The following is a 16,157-nucleotide window of genomic DNA, read 5'->3' as shown; positions in this document are numbered from 1 at the left end:
GAGCACACAGCCTCTTCAGGTGTCATTTGAGTGGCCTTCCTTGGGGTAGCCCTGCTGAGACCAGGGACATGAAGGGTCAGCTGCCTGGGAAAAACACACAGACACACAGACATACACACAGACACACACACAGACACAGACACACACACAGACACACACACAGACACACACACAGACACACAGAGGAGGATAGGGCTTCTCCATTTTACAGACATGGACGCTGAGGCCTGGAGGGGTGGGTGGATTTCTGGAGGAGTGAACGGTAGATCTGGGCTGAGAACGGGGGTCAGGGCCTTTGCCTCTGTGCCACACTGCAGAGCCTTGGCCATCTGGGCAGAGTCCTGAGTTTCTTACGGGATAGATAACCTACTGGTTTCAGGGATTGGGCTCTTGTGTGGGTCATGATTTTTTCTTCTACTTTGTGAGAATGCCCACCAATCTCCCTCAGTGCTTTCCTGGTGCTCTAAGGCAGACCTGTCCTTCGGTACCTCCACATCCCGTCCTGTCCCCCAGGATTTTTCTTGTCCGACCTGCCGCTCTCTGTACCTTCCAGCCTCCAGACAATGGCCAGCTCAGGGGCGCTCCAGCCCTGGCTGCCGGGGAATAGAGACGGGGCTGGGCCTCGTCCTCTCCAGCTCACTCAGCTTTGCACGGGCGATCTGGGGACGGTGGTAACTTTGCTGTTTAACAGTAACATTCCCCACTGATTGTTTCGTGTTTTGCAGCTTGCAAAGCCCTTTTAATTTGTCCTCAGAGAAGGCAGTAGGATGGAGACCAACCATCCGATTTAGCTGCTGAGGACATTGAGGCCTCAGTAAGAGGCAGTTCCCTGCCCTAAATCACAGGTGCTAGAACCTAGGCGTCCCTAAAGTTTGCTGCCCCTGTTGCTCATTTAGTCCCTGGGTTGGGGGCGGTGGCGGAGGTGGAGACGGTGCCGACGGTGGGCGTGGCTGGCCCGGGCTGCAGGGCATCAGGGCTGAGAAGAGCTGCTGCCCGTCATCACTATTACACTCCCACATGATGGAGCTTTCTGGAAGGGAGCGTAGAGAGGGATGGTGGTTTAGGGAGTCAAGCCATCTTTCAGCAGGGGTGGGAAGGGAGCTTGGAGCAACTTCTCTGGGGGCAGGTGGGAGGCAGGGAGAGTTGAGGCTGGGCACGTCTTGGGAAGTGTCACTGTCCCCGAGCACTGGTCTGTGTGTCTGGTGGCAGAGCCTGAGCAAAACCATGGAGGTAAGGACAAGGTGGGTGCAATCTGGGAGCCTCCAAACCCTGGCCCTGGGGTACCTCTGAGATCTCTGGCCCCAAAGGTCGAGGCAGGAATCTTGGGTCAAGCCACACCCCCTTTTCTCTTGAAGCTGTGCCTCCTACCGCTTCTCCAGGCTTGGCTGTTTCATGTTCGAGCTGTCTCTCTAGGGCGGGTCTTCTTGAGGCTCCACTGATGCACAACGTCAAGCAGGAACTTGGCCCAGAGGCCTGTTTGCTTCACCCCCAAGTGTGCAGGCCCTGGAGGCACCACTGGGCACCAAGGGCCCCTGTGCCTGAAGAGAGGGAGGCGGGTGGGAATGGCCCAGGTGTCCTTAGAGGGTTGGGCCTGGGGTGTGGAGCTGTCTGGTGGTAAAGAGACTGGAATGAGGAGGAGTCCGACCTTCAGGACAGCCTTTCCCCTTGTGTGGCCTCAGTTTCTCCGTCTGGGATATGGGCATTACACCTGGGGCTGAAGGTACCTCTGTGGGCTCAGGAGTCTGCCCTGGGAAGGCATGAGAGAGATCAGAGGGAAAGAAGTCATCTCCAGGATGGGAGAGAGAAGAGTGGAGAGAGAATGAAAAAGAGAATATGAAATGAGAGAGGAAGGAAGTTGGAAGGAGGCATGCTTCCTGGCAGGGCCTGAAGTCCCAGGGCTGAGGTCAGGACAGCTCCCCTTGGCAGTTCAGTCTCCCAGAGCCTGTCTCTGGCTCTCCCGGGCAGTCAGTTCTTCCCCATCTCTGCCCCTCTGTGTGTTTCTCGTCTCTCCACTTGCTCCACAGCCTCTATTGATCTCTTGCACACCTCTGTCTCTCCCTTCTTTTTTACCCTCTGTCTCTCCCCCTCGATCCCCAGCGTCACCCCCTCCAGCTCTCCACTTCCCACTCACTGGTATTGATTGGCCTCTAGGCGGTTTCCCTTCCTCTCCTCTTGCCACTGGCTCCTCCCTCCCTCCCTCCGGGACCATACATTTTCTGCCTGCTCAGAGCTATGTCAGTCTCTACCTCAGCGCCAGGGCCAAGAGCGTGCAGGGGATGAGAGGGCAGGAGGACAAGGCTTTGGGGGCCCCAGCCCTGCTCCCCAGCCTGCAATCTCTCCTCCCTCATGGGGCCACACACCACCTGGAAACTTCCTCCCGGGTGCCTCTGAGGACCCCTTTCCTCCCTTCTGAAGGGCTGGGGGCCAAATGGGGCCCTGGCATCTAGCAGGGCTGGGGAGGTGGCAGCTGCGGCAGAGGAGCTGTCCTGGGTTCTGACTGCACCCAGGACCTGGTTGCAGAACTTGTGGGGCTCCTGGTAGCAGTTTTTGCTCCAAAACGGAATTCAGAATCAATAAGCAGGAGCCAGCCCCTCCCTCCCCTTTCGCACCTGCTTCCTTTTGCCCTTTCTTCACCACCTCTCCTTCTCACCCTATGACACTCCTTCTTTGCCTCCTCCCAGGTCCCATCTCTACCTCCCTCCCTGTCTACCTTCAGCATCTCCCCCCGCCCCCAGGCCCCACGCCGAGGTGGCATCCAGAGGAAGGGAAGAAAGCCTCCCTGCACTTACCTCTTGGCCTGTGACACGTGCTTCCCAGAGGTGTCCCAAAGTCTGGGAGGGGGCAGATCTCAGTGGAGGGGCCCCTAGAAGGAGAAGTGACTTCCTCAGCTGGACATAAGTGGCCCAGGAAGGGTTTTGTCACAAGTGGGCCACTCAGTGGATAAGTATCCTGGAAACTCCCCTCCCCAGAGGTAGAGGTTGAGGCAGCGGGAGGGGCAGGGGAAGTGGACAGGAAGGATTGGAGGAGTCCAGGAGGGTGTGTGTGTGGGGGAGGGGAGCACCCTTTTGGAGAGGTGGCGAGGGACTGTGTGTGTGGCATGTCTTACTCTGGAGTACCTTTGAGCCTCTGGGTGCGTTGTCTGTATGCGTATGGGTGACCTTGTTTTTGGATGGTTAGCTGGAGGGAGCCGTCCGTGTGTACGTTGGCTGTTCATTCATTACCTGTGACCAAACATGTATGTGTGTGTGCATGTATTGCCTCCGTGAGCATGTGTACACGCTCGGCTGAGTGTGAGTTCGTGTGCCAGTGTCTATGAGCACATGTATGCATGTATGTATCTGAGCTTATGTGTGCGTGCGTGCACACTGATGCCTGTATGGGCACGTGGGTGTCTCCATACCCGAGCCCGTCCACATCCTAGCGTGCACGTGTGTTCCGAGGCGTGCGTGCAGAGGTGGCGGTGTCCACATCTCTGCGCCCTGCACCAGCGAGCACTCCTGGGGTTCGTCCAGGTGGGGGGGAGGGAGGAGGTGGGAGAGAGCGGCCTCTTCTGCTAGCCTCAGTCCTGTTCAATTATTCAGCAGGGCCCCTTCTCCGGAGGGGGCGGGAGGGGAGCGCGCGCCAGGGCGCGGGGGAGGGGCGGGGCTCGCGCAGAGGAGAGGCGAGCCCCGAGCGGGCTAGCCGGGAGCCGCGCGGCGGAGCTGCCCAGCGCCGCCCGCAGATCGGGAGCCGCCCGGGTTCCTCCGCCCTGCCCCCTCCTCCCGCGCTCCTCCTCCCCTCGCCTCCCCTCGCCTCCCCTCTCCACTCCGCTCCTTTCCTCCCTCCTCTCTCCCTCCCTCTCCCTTCCAGCCCTCTCAGCCTCTGCAGCAACCCTCCGCTGCCTCCATCTCTCCGCCGGAATCTAGCAGGCTCGCGCCTTCCCTCTGCTCAGACCCGCTCCCCTCCTCTCCTCTCCCCTCCTCTCCTCTCCCCTCCTCTCCTCTCCTCTCCCTTCATTCCCCCCTCACCCGGATTTGCTTCCCTTCCCTCTTCTCCCGCCCCCCTCCCCCGGCCCCTCCCTCCTTTCCCCTGTCTCCGTCGGGCGGCAGCGGCAGCGGCAGCGGCCCTAGCCTCCGTCGGTCTCCCGCTTCTCTCCTCCAGTCCCCCTCCTCCCCGGCTCGGTTTTTCTGCAGGATTTCCCCCGCTCTCCCCTCCCTGCTTGGCCCCCGCGCCTCCCCTACCTCTCCACCCGGCACCATGCCCCCTCCCCCGGGCGCTCCCCCGGGTTTCTGACGGCCCTCTGCGCCGCTCCGACCCCGCCGGGATGCGGGGAGACCCTTAGCTCCTCGCGATGGATCCAGGCGTCCTGGACCTTGGCGTTGCCACTCTGCGGACCCCGGATTTCCCGGCGGGATCCAGTTGATTTCGTTGTCTCGGGACCGAGGCTTGGGCTCTGGTTTTCCTTCTCTTCACCCCTACCCCCCTCCCGGGGCTCGGAGCCGGAGGGGGGCTTCGCGGGGCTACGCAGCCCCGCGTCCCTGCCCCCGACCATGGGACTGTGAGGCGGCCGCCCCCGGGCCGAAATGCCCCCCGGGGGGAGCGGGCCGGGGGGGTGCCCGCGCCGCCCCCCCGCCCTGGCCGGGCCCGTGCCGCCGCCGCCGCCACCTCTGCTGCCGCTACTGCTGCTGCTGCTGCTTGGGGCAGCCGAGGGGGCCCGGGTCTCCTCCAGCCTCAGCACCACCCACCACGTCCACCACTTCCACAGCAAGCACGGCACCGTGCCGATCGCCATCAACCGCATGCCCTTCCTCACCCGCGGCGGGCACGGTAAGTGGCGCTGCCGATACCGGCCGGCCGGCTGGCCCCCGGGGCCTCCCGTGTGCGCGGCCCTGGCCCCCGCGGGCCGCACCCCAGCCCGTGAGCGCCGAGGCTCGGCCCCTCGGCCCTGCGGGCCCGCATCCCCTCACCTACCATCTTCGGTTCCCAGCATCTCAGCCCCACCCTCGCCTCTTCATCACAATCCCCCCACCCCGTCCCTTTATCATCCTCATCTCTGTCTTCATCACTTTCATTCCTCGCCTCACCTTTACCTCCGAATCCCTATCTCTGGTTTGTTATCACCCTCCTGTTTAGGTCCCCTCACCACCTCCCCATCTGTCCTTTCATCCTCTCTGCCCAGCTCTCCCTTCCGTTTCTCTTGTCTTCACCTCCTCCATACCTGCCCCTTATCATTTCTCCACCTGGCTTACCTCCACCTCTGCCTCACCATCGCCTTCCCACTGCTGGTCCAGCATCTCTGTACCCATTATTTTCTTATCTTTGTCCCCCACCAACCTCTCACCTCTGTCCCACCTATCATCTCTGGCTCAGACGTGTTCCATCTCTGCCTCTTTCACCTCTTCATATCTGTCTCTATTTTACTTCTGTTTCTCCAGCAACTGTCCCGTCTTTGTCCTGTCTTTCCCCTATTACTGTCCTTCCACCACCTCCAAGCAATCACCTCGCTCCACTGTCCCATTATTCTCCCAGCCTCATTCCCTGAATCTCGTTTCTCCTCTCCACACCTCTTCATTTCTGCCCTACCTCCACCTCTGATCCTCAGCATCTCCCACCTCCCACTGTTTGAATTTCTGTTCCCCTATCCCAGTCTCCCCATCACCTCCGGAGTCAGTCCTCTATCACTTTACACTGACTATCACCTCTTATCTCAGCACCCCCTCCCATAACCTTCCATCTCAAAACCTACTTCCTCTTCCCTATCAGACTCCATCACCTTCCATTTCTGACCTCTATCACTTCTGGTTTCTGCCCTTTGTGGGTTTGCTGGCCCTCCCAGCCCAGTCCCTTCATCACCTCATACCTTAGACCTCTAAGATTCTCTGGATGCCATCTCTTCCCATCTCTGTACCTGCCACCTTCCATCTCTGTCTTCCGTATTATGTGTACTTCCATCGCTTCCCATTATTGCATCCCCATAACTTCCAATCTCTGCCCTCCCCACTACCTCCCGTGTGTGTCCCTCTTCACGTTTTATTCCATGTCAGACTCCATCATTTCCCATCTCAGTCTCTCCTTCACATTTCATCTCAAAGCTCCTGTTACCTACCATCCCAGAGACCCCCATCACCTCCCATTTTAGTCCACTTCCCTTCTCTGTACTCCACATCACCTCCCATCTCTGTACCTTGCTATCACTTTCCATAGGGTACCACCATTTCTGTACCTCTCTCACCTCCCATATGGTGCAACTCATCACCTCCCATCTCTGTACCTCCATCACTTCCCATCCATATACTTCATCACCTTTCATCTTCGGTCCCCATCTCATCCCTCCAACACTCACCGTTTCTGTACCTCCATTACTTCCCATCCCTATATCCTCATCACCTCCTATACCTGTCCTCCCATCACTTCCCATCTCTGAACCCCTATCACCTCCCATCTTGGCACTCTGACATCTCCATGCTTCCATCACCTTTTATCTTGACTCCCATCACTGTGCCTTTACCAGTTCTCACTCTATACCTTGTTGCCTCTAATTTCTGTATTCCCATCACTTCCATTTCTGTTCATCCATCCCCTCTCATTTTTTTTTACTCCATTTTTGTTCTGCCCTCATCTTTCATGCCTGTATCTTCACTTCCCATCTATGCCCTCATGGCCTTCTATTTCTGCACTCATCTCTGCCTCCCCATCATTGTTCTACATCTGTCCATCCTTGCTTCCCAATCTTTGTTCTCCCATATCACTTTCAGTCCTTCCACCCCTTTTCTACTCTCCTTCCCCCTTTTCTCCTAGTTCACCTTTATCTTCTTCATGTCTCTACTTTCTCTTCATCCAGTTCCCAGGAGCGGCCTCTTCCAACACTCTCCTTCATTCCTTTCCTCTCCCTTGCCCAGCAGAGTGTCCCTGGCTAGCCCCTGTCCCAGCTGGGGTCCTCTCTGTGCGATGCTCTCTAGGCTCCTTGCTCCACTTCCCCCGCCACACCTTGCACCTGACTTTAACTCCCCTTTTCTCCCTGTGAGCAATCTGGCCCTGTTTGCCTTTCACCGTCCCCTTCATCATCCCTTCTGACTCCCTTGAGGCTCAGTCCCCAGAGACACCCAGATAGGACATGGTCTTTCTGGGCAATGAGGAGAGGCATGGAGGGACAAGAGAAGAAAGGCTGTTGGGGGAAATCATGGTGGGGGGAAGAGGAGAGGAGGTGAAAGGGGAAAGGAAAGGAGAGAGGGGCTGGCCCAGGGGAGCTGAGCAGATTGGAAGGAGGGACCTGGGAGCCAAAGTGCCAGAAGAAGGCTCCGTGAAGGAGTTGGAGTCGGGATGCAAAGAGCTGGGGGAGACGGAGAGAAAATGGAGGAAAGAGCTTGAGCGGGGGTGTTGGGGGAACCTATGGAATGTTGGTGTTGGGATGGCCTCAGAGACTCCCTTGCTGTGCAGAGGAGACAAACAGCCCCAAGAGGGCCAATGGCTGCCGAGGACCACGTGGAAGCAGAGGAGGTGGAGGGTGCTGCAGGGCAGTGATGGGAGGTGGTGGGGAGACCGAGTGGAGGAGCCCAAGAACGGTCAGGCAGTTAAGAGGAAGGAAGAGGGTCAAAGGACGGATAGAAGAGGAGGGAGGAGGCCAGCTGTCATGGCTGAACCCCACCTGGGCGCACCTCAGATGTGGGGGGAGGCGACAGGATGGGCTTCTGCTGGGACCCCATGCTTGGCTAGAGGAAGAGGCCAGCTCGGGAGACCTTTGTAGGCCAGGGGAGACCCTTCCTTTCTGTGCCAGCATCTCCCTGGCCGCCCCCAGTGTGAGAAGCCTCTCTTTCCTGCACCTGCGTCTCCACTTCCCGACTCTTTGCGTTCTTCCTGCATTCCTCCTTGCCTTCCTTCCCTCCTCTCCTCACTCGTTCCTGCCTTTCCCTTTCCACCCTCAACCCCACCCGTTACATAATATCCCTACTGACCTGCCGGACACTCACTGACACTCCTGCACCTGATGTCAGTCTGAGCCTGGGAGGACCAGTACACCCGGGTCCTAAAAATGGCCTGAGGGGGTGACACTCTCCTGATCCTTGACCCTGATTCTAGTTTCAGAGCCCTTTACGAGCCTTTCAGCCCCTGACCTTCATTGCTTGTACCCTCTGAGGCCAGGAACAGAGGGGTCAATCCCGGTTCGGTTCTGAGTCAGGAGCTTCCACGGGTTCTGGATTCATCACTCCAGCTTCTAAAGGGGGCCGGCATTTCATTTGATTTGCTGGATATGGGTGTGTTCACTTGGATTTCTGACTGGATGTCTTATGGCCAAGAACAGGCTTAAGAATTGAGGGGCTATTGTTCTGGGATCAAGAGAGACCTGAGCCCAGGGCTCTGGACCTGGAGAGAGAACCCCGTGGATTGTGACGGTCTGTATTCAGAGAGCTGGTGTGGGCTGTGGGCACCCAGGACTGCGGCTTTTCTGGATTGTACAAGACGTTTTATCCTCTCATGATTCGAGATCTGCCAGAAGGTTTTTGTCATGGCTTCTGATGCGGCAGGGACAGGCAGACAGAGGGTCTGCACGTGTAGTTCTAACCACAGGGGCAGCACTGCATGGGTGGTTTTTCACATGGGATGATTATGTTGTTTGGGTCTGGGTAAGTTAACCATTATTAATGGTTGGTTGGGGTTTTTCTTTTTTTTTCTAGAATGCAGGTGTGTGGGAATTGTACAGAAGATTCTTGATCATTTAGTGTTCTACTGGATCAGTGAATTTCCGGGTCCAGGAGGCATTGAGGGGACTGTGTTGGGTGTGGGCAGAAGGTTCCAGGCCAGGGCCTTTGGGTGGTGGCCACTTGGGCCTGGGGCATTTTGTGTCTGGCCAGAGGCTGTCTTGCCTTGGGCTTCAGGGCTGCTCCCCACCCTTCCACCCTGCAATGTTGTGTACTTTGTAGCTCACTAGCGTTTTCCTGGGGAGGTAAAAAACAATGGGTCTGGACCACCCTAGGGCAACATAATGGGCCTTGGCTTTGGCCCCTTTCTTCTCTGGAGCCCTCTCCGGAACCTTTCAGAGGTTCTAGCTGTGGTTCGGTGTCCTGGGCTCCATGTGCCTTCGCCCCCCCCCCCCCCCCCCCCCCCCCCCCCCCCCCCCCCCCGCCCCCGATCCAGGACGCCCGGTGGCCAGGGCAGGGGACGGCTTGCGGAGTGAGAGGCGGGAGGCGCCTACGCCTACGTAGCGCGGCGGGGAGGGACGGGGCGGGACCAGGCGGAGCCCCGCCCCTCCGCCCGCGTTCATCCCAGCCCGAGTCCTGTGCGCCCGAGGGCTAGAGCGGGGTGCCGGGGAGAGAAATGTCTCCCCAGGGTAATTACTGCCGCCCCAGTCCGATAAACCATTCATCCTTCACCTCTTCGGCCCAACAAGTGTCTCTCCACCCTATCCCCCCACCGTGTAATAAACGCCCTTAGGCTTTAACAGGCCAGCCCCCCCGTAAAAAACTGGCGGCAGTGGGAGAGCAGCTGTGTGTAATAAATCCCGGGGGAGGCCCGGCCGAGCAGGGCCCTGGCTGGGGACTGGAGGAGGCTGGGGCGGGGATGTGCGGCCCGTGCGCCATGGGCCTCGGGGGCGGGGACCCGTGCGCCTGTCCCGTCCTGCGCAGTGCCAGCCAGCCGCTGCCCTCGCCGCCTGCCAGGGCCCGTCATTGTGCGCTTACCGCCATGTTTCCCGGCTGTCTCCTGTCCGGGGTCTGCCTCTCCACACTGGGTCTTTGTGCGCAGCTGGGTGCGTCGCGGCCTGTTTGTGGGTGCGGGGTCTGCGGGGTTTGGAGCACCCGCCCCGCCTCTGATCCCTCCGGCCTCACTGCCCTATGGGGCATAGGGCGTGCTCGCTCCTCGCGCCCTCTCCGGGCTCAGCCTGATGTGCTGTCTGGGTTCCTGGGGTGGGAAAGTGAGGAGAAAGGGCCTCGTTTCCCCTAGACTTGGGAGATTTGGGAGGCTCCACGTAGATGGAGTTTCTTTCGCTGGTCTGAGGGATCAAGAAACCCAGTAAGCCCCTCCTGCGTCTGACTGGGAGGCCCTGGAGCCCAGGGGGTGAGAGGCAGCAGCCTCTTGTCTGGGAAGCAGGGAGGGGTGTATGTGGAGGAGGGTCAGCATCTTAGCTCCCCTGGCCCTCCTCATCCCCCAAATTTTGTACATGCAGCTTGTGAGTGAGTGGAGGGGGAAGGGAGGACCCTGGCTATTACGGTTACCATGGAAACAGCCGATTTTCCAGAGTGCTGCAGTGTTGGGAGTGGAGAGACCGTTGCTGACTGAGGCCTACCCTGCTCCTAGCCTTCGGGCCCTGCCCTGTCCAGGCAGTGACCTGCTGGAGGCGGGTGTGTGACTCACTGCCCTAGTCCAGCTCTCCACCCTGATCCTGGGACCCCATCCTGAGAGTTCAGATCTCACTGCTGAGCCTCCGGGGCCCTCAGGTAGGAAGCATACCTCAGTTTGGAGGGGCAGAGCCGAGCTCCCTCTATCTTCTGCGCGGGGACTTTCCCTGCAATGTGCTGTGGCAAGGTGTCAGTTAATTGACATCAAGGTGGTTCTTTCCCACCTGCCTTGCCCCGCCGGGAGTCACCTCTCCCCTCTAGCCTTGCCTGGGGAGACGGAGGGCCCTGATGACAAGTGCTCTGGGTGACAGCTCCTGCCCCCCCAGCCCCAGCCCCCTGCTGGCCTCACTGCCTCTCTGGGACCCAGGCAACAGGCTTCCCTTCTCAGCTTCTCCTGGGCCGGCAGATGGTACCTCCCTCCAAGGCACTCAGGAGTCCCCTCTCCTTTGGGGGCCTAGGAGCTTCCTGGGATAGAGACCCCTGATCCCTGATTGCCCAAACTACAGTGGGGTTCCCAGTCCCTGAGGTGAGAGACCCCCAAGGTGCCTGAGAGGCCTGGCCTTAGTGTTACCAGCTTGGCTGCCATCTTGGCAGAGCGGTTTGGCTCCGGGGAAGTACCCCAGGCCTTCCCCGACCCGGACTTCCCATCCCACCCAGAGCTCTCCCACCCCCAAGGCCTTGCTTTTCTCCCAGCCTACTGCAGGCTTTTGCCCTCACGCCCCATCTGCCTCTCTCCTTCTCTCTGGATAAGTCCTCCCCTGAACCCCTCTACTTGCAAGAAGTGCTTTGAGAGGAGTTGTTAGTGGCTAATTATTTAATTAAGCATTTTATGAGTCTCATCTGCTCCATTTATGTTCTAAAGAATGCAAGATTGTTGTCTTTCCTTCTCTGAAGGCCCCAGAGTACTAGTCCTCTAGGCCTCCCAGACAAAGCTCCCTTCCCGGAAACTGGGCGACCGGCCCTGACCCCTGCCTCCACCCTGGCCATCAGTCTGCCCCCACCCCCAGGGAGCCCAGGCAGCTGCAGGAGGGAACAAGGCGACTAATAGGGTTTATTTTGGGGCTGAGATCGTTAGGGACCTCACACCCGCCCAGGCAGCAGCCGGATGGCAAAGAGGAGACAGAGGGGGAGAGAGAGTGGGGTGGGAGAGGGTAGGGAGAGGGATCCCTTCATCATCTCTGGCTCCCACTCTCCCGCCTTCTCTCACCTACACCCCTCTCTGTCCCTCTCTGTCCATCTGTCTCTCTGCCTCCTTCCTCCTCTGGCTGTCAATCTCTACCCCCCCACCCCCTTGTCTGTCTCTTCTTTTCTGGGCAGGGCTCCAGGACCCCCCCTCCCCCCACCCCATTTTGGCACCCAGGCAGCCCCCTAGCTGGGAGTAGAAGCAGGGAGTCCGGGCAAAGTGGGACCAGGATTTGCAGGGGCTTGGGAGGGGGTGGGGAGCAGGTGCTGGAGCGGGGCCAGCCTGCAGGCTGTGAGTCAGAGCAAACAGCCCCTGCTCTTCCGCCCGCCATCGCAGAAGCACATACCTCGAACCTGCCACCTCTGCCAGCCCTGGGAGCAGCCGAGCGGCTCAGGCCTAGGCCCCTTGGGTCCTGCCTGTCCCTGGCGATCTTCCCTGTCCCCTTGCAGCCAGCCTCTCTCCGGGCTCGCTCTCTCTGTGTGTCACTCTCTCTGTTACCTCTCTGTTTTGCTGTAATTAAAGCTAGAATTCTTGATGAGGCGGCTACATCTGTCTGTGCGCTTGCACGGGCTCCCACCCAGGCACCCGCCTGTCAACTGTTCCCTAGGAGGGCAGGGCCTGGTGGCCGCTGTGGGTATCACAGTTGAAGCCCCCGTACCCTAAACCTGGTGTCCCAGTGCTCTGGTCACAGCCCCAAGGACCTGCTAATCTCGCCCTCCTGACCTCTTATCTCTGTCTCCCTTTCCTTCTCTCTGCAGCCGGGACCACATACATCTTTGGGAAGGGGGGAGCGCTCATCACCTACACATGGCCTCCCAATGACCGGCCGAGCACGAGGATGGACCGCCTGGCCGTGGGCTTCAGCACGCACCAGCGGAGCGCCGTGCTGGTGCGGGTGGACAGTGCCTCCGGCCTCGGGGACTACCTGCAGCTGCACATCGTAAGGACGCGGGGCTGGCACCCCCGACCCCCCAGCCTTCTGCCCCGAATCCACTCAGTCCTCTCTTGCCATGGGACCAGCACCTCGCATCTTGCCCTCCCGTGGAGCCCTCAGAACCTCTGTTCCCTGAGTGCTGGGGTTTCCAGTCTGTGGTTCCGCACCTGAGACCCATTCTCCTCCTGGTTGTTCACTGAGGCCCTCAGAGCCACCTCCGCTCACCTGAAGCTCCCCAGCTCCCCACCCTGAGACCGTCTGTGTCTCTGACCTTCCGGAATGTAGTCAGGGGCTTCCTTGAGCCTTCCCGGCCGTTCTCCTGCAGCCTGTGGGAACATCCCCACCTTGTGACTGCCCTGGGCTGCTGCCTGCTCACTCCTGCACCGCCTATGCCTCCCACTGTGTCCTGCACCTTTTCCTGTCCCCTCCTTCGGGCCTCCCTGCCCTTGATTACTGTTCCCATGACCTTTGCCCTCCCAGCCGCCCCCTTACCTGGCCTCCCTTACAGCCCTTCTGGCCATATCCCTGCTCATTCCTCCCTGACCTCGGCCCTACCCCACGTCTCTGCTCTGGCCTCCGGTCCCGCTCAGCTCTGCTTTTCTCTGCCCAGCTCCCCTCCTCGCCCTCTGCTGCTTCCCACTGCCTCCCTCTAGGCCCCCCGCCATGCCTGTGGCTCCTCTTCTCACAGTTTCCATCCTAACTCTGGTCTTCGGGCGGCCCCTTTTCTTCCGCCTCTCTGCTCTGGCCCCACACACTTCTCTGTGGCCTCAAGCCTTGCTCCATTTCATTTGTGCTCTTAGCCTCTCCCCTGCCCCCCCGCCCACTGTCTTAACCCTTGGGCCTCTGACCTCAGTCTCCATTTTCCACCTATGCAGCCACTTACGGCCCCCTCCCTTCCCTGCCCGCATCCCACATAGTGACCCTGGCCAGGACCCCGAGCTGGGAGGGTCGAACAGGCTGGCCAGGCTCTGTATGCTGGAAGGGTCTGAGTGGGGGGCCCTGAGCTTTCAGGGGAGCAAGGGAGCCAGGGGAGAAGGCTCGTTTGGGCTCTGGCCCCTCCTTACACGACAGCTTTGCAGGGTCCCCAGCCTGCATACCCCTTCCCCGACATGAGGGAGGGAAGGAAGGAGGTCTGAGGAGAGATGGACTGTGGACAGAGCGGAGCTGGAGTAGAAGTGGCAGCTGATGGACACAGGGCCTGGGAGGCCGGGCAGGGAAACGAGGGGGAAAGGAAAGCAGAGTAAGGAGTAGCCTGGGGAGAAGGCCTGCAAGTTCCGTGCGTGTGAGCGTCTCCACTTGCGTGAGAGGCAGTGCGGACGGTGACTGTATGTGACATTGTGGGCCCCGTGCATGTTGATTGTGTCAGGAGTGCTGGGGTGGCGGCGCCATGGGGGGCAGTCTCGTGGCCTCTGATCGGGTGTGTCGCTCTATATTTGTATTTCTTGGCAGTGTGGCGTTTGCTGCTGTTTCAGTCTCCTGACTCTGCGTGGCAGGTGTGACTGTGTTTCCGGGTCCCTCTCTGTGAGTGAGGGCTGCTGCTCTCTCATTACACAGTCCTGAGAGGTGGTGTGTGGCTTTGGAGCAGATGCCTGGGTTTGAGTCCGTGTCCTTGCTCTGCCCTAGTGCAGTCACCTTGTGTCTCCGAGCCTCAGTGTCCTCATCTGTGTAATGGCATGATAAGCGGACAGAGATGCTCTCAGGTTTAATAAACGAGATCATGTATATAAAGCACTGAGGACATTCACTGCCCAGCCGTAGGAAGCACTGTGTCCACTGATGTCCTGAGCATCTGTGAGCGCCCACCTGGGTGAGTAGATCTGTGGGCATACTGTGTCTGCCTCATTTGACAACTTCTGTTTATATGCCTGAAGGTTTAGGGGACAGGGTTCCCCCAGTGCTGAGGAGAAGGGGCAGGGGGATCAGGGTGCAGGGAGAAGGAGTCTCCTTTGCCCTCCCAGCAGTTGCCCACAGCCCTCGCCTGGTGCCGGGTTATGGAGGAACGAGGGTTATGGAGGAACGAGGCCTGGTGCCTGGTGCTGTAGCCGGCGGGGCGGGGCAGGGCTACCCCTGGGATGAGGAGCCTGGCGAGGGTTGGGGGCCCTGGAGGAAGCGTGGGAGCCATGAGAGAGGTCAGCTCTGAGGGGAGAGCTGGGCACCCGACGGGCTGAAGCCCCCTGGGGCGGCCCCCAAGCCCCCTTCTCCCCTGGTGATATATCAGCTCCCACCGCAGCGTCGTTAGCAGCTCTCAGAGAGTGGGGAGGCGGCAGCAAAATGAGAGAAAAGCAATTTGACGTTTCTAATAAAGCGTCGCTCCACTTTGCCAAATTAATTTTGACTCCCATAATTATTTGCTGTAGGAGCGGCCTCGTTCTCCCACCGCCGCCTAATGAGGTAATTGGGGAATTAGGAATTAATGACTTTAAAAGAAGTGACAACTGACTTCACGTGGGGAGCAGCTCTGGGAGCTGCCTCTCCCCTGGAGTGCACAGCTCTGGGCTCTGGGCTCGGCTGCCTCCTAGGAAACGCAGGTGTCCTGCCTTCCAGCCGCCCTGGACAGCCCTCTGCCATCCCGGCTCCCAGACCACTTTTGCTCCTTGACCGTTGTCACCACCCGGCTGAGCCTCGTGGGGAGAAACCCTCAGAGGCACCCAAGGGGCTGATGCTGTTCTATTACTGACAATAGTACTGAGGTCTGTTCCTCTCACGTGGGGAGCAGAGACCACCCCTTCTCCCTGGATGTCGTCAGTCTGTGGGTGGTGGATGAGTGCGGCTTGCTAGTACCCTTTGTTAGGCAAGCTCGGCCTCAGTTTCCCTGCTTTGCTGCATCTGAGGGACGCTGCACGTGTATGACTCGTGTGTATGACTCGTGTGTGTGTGTGAGTGTGTGTGTATGACTCTGTGTGTGTGTGTGTGTGTGCGTGTGTCTTTCCCAGGTTCTAGGAGGGGGAGAACTGGACCCACAGTGGGGAAGGGATAGGGCGTGGGTCTTCAAGTGGGCCACGGCTGCACATCCTGCCCCCCCAGCTCTCTCTGCAAAACCCCAATCCCTGCCCCTTCTGTGAGTCACCCCATCCCCACACCCAGTGCCACCAAGCCTCTCAGCCCTGTTGGGTGCTGGAGGTGGCAACTAAATGCTTCCTCATGCCCAGGCAAGACTGCAACAGTCTTTCAGGAAGACTCCAGGAGTGTAGTGTCTTCTGTGATGATCTGGTCCCCGTGACTGTGTGAGCCTGTGCGAGTGTCTGTCCTGTGTGGGAGGAGGGGTGCAGGAACTCAGGAGGCCGAGTTCGGGGGTGCTGCTGGGTAGTACAGGGGAATGGAATAAGGGCTCAGGTTTAGGGCCGAGTGGGCCTTCCACTGGCTTCTTTAGACGTCTTTGGTCTTGAAGGAAGGTTGGCCTCAGTAGCCTCTCAGATCACCCCCACCTCCAGCACTCTGAGTCAGTGTCTCCCGAGACTGGCGGGCAAAGTGGGAGGGAGCGTTTGGCTTTGGAGTCAGGCCAACTGGGGTTCAAATCTGGGGGTCCTTTCTTATGAGTTGTGAGATTGGGGGAGGTTACTTAGCCTCCCTGAGCCTCAGTTTCCCCCTCAGTAGAATGGGATGCTGTCTATTCCTCAGAGGGTTGCTGTGGGGATGAAGACAGCATGTGTGTACAGTACCCACGGAGGACCTGGCACCATTTAGGGGTTCAGTGAGGCTCTCCCTCTCACTCTGGCACCATGGACAGAAC

The 16,157-nt window shown here is 59.2% G+C and overlaps 1 protein-coding gene across 7 annotated transcripts in view; it reads left to right on the top strand.

The window, feature by feature from the left end:
• NRXN2 (neurexin 2) overlaps positions 1-16,157 on the top strand; it is a 110,306-nt gene that overhangs the window by 67,682 nt on the left and 26,467 nt on the right. For 6 of the 7 annotated variants that reach the window (XM_032641053.1, XM_032641054.1, XM_032641055.1 and 3 more), the window contains one exon: positions 12,252-12,433. In XM_032641053.1, the coding sequence (XP_032496944.1) occupies positions 12,252-12,433 (182 nt within the window). Of the gene's footprint in view, positions 1-4,562; positions 4,807-12,251; positions 12,434-16,157 lie in introns of those variants that run through there. The other variant, XM_032641056.1, reaches the window with a different exon arrangement.

The sequence above is a fragment of the Phocoena sinus genome, chromosome 8 (assembly GCF_008692025.1).
Source record: "Phocoena sinus isolate mPhoSin1 chromosome 8, mPhoSin1.pri, whole genome shotgun sequence".
In the NCBI taxonomy this organism is placed as follows: Eukaryota; Metazoa; Chordata; class Mammalia; order Artiodactyla; family Phocoenidae; genus Phocoena; species Phocoena sinus.
The sequence above is the reverse complement of the archived record's forward strand: the minus strand, read 5'-3'. Positions and strand labels throughout refer to the sequence as shown.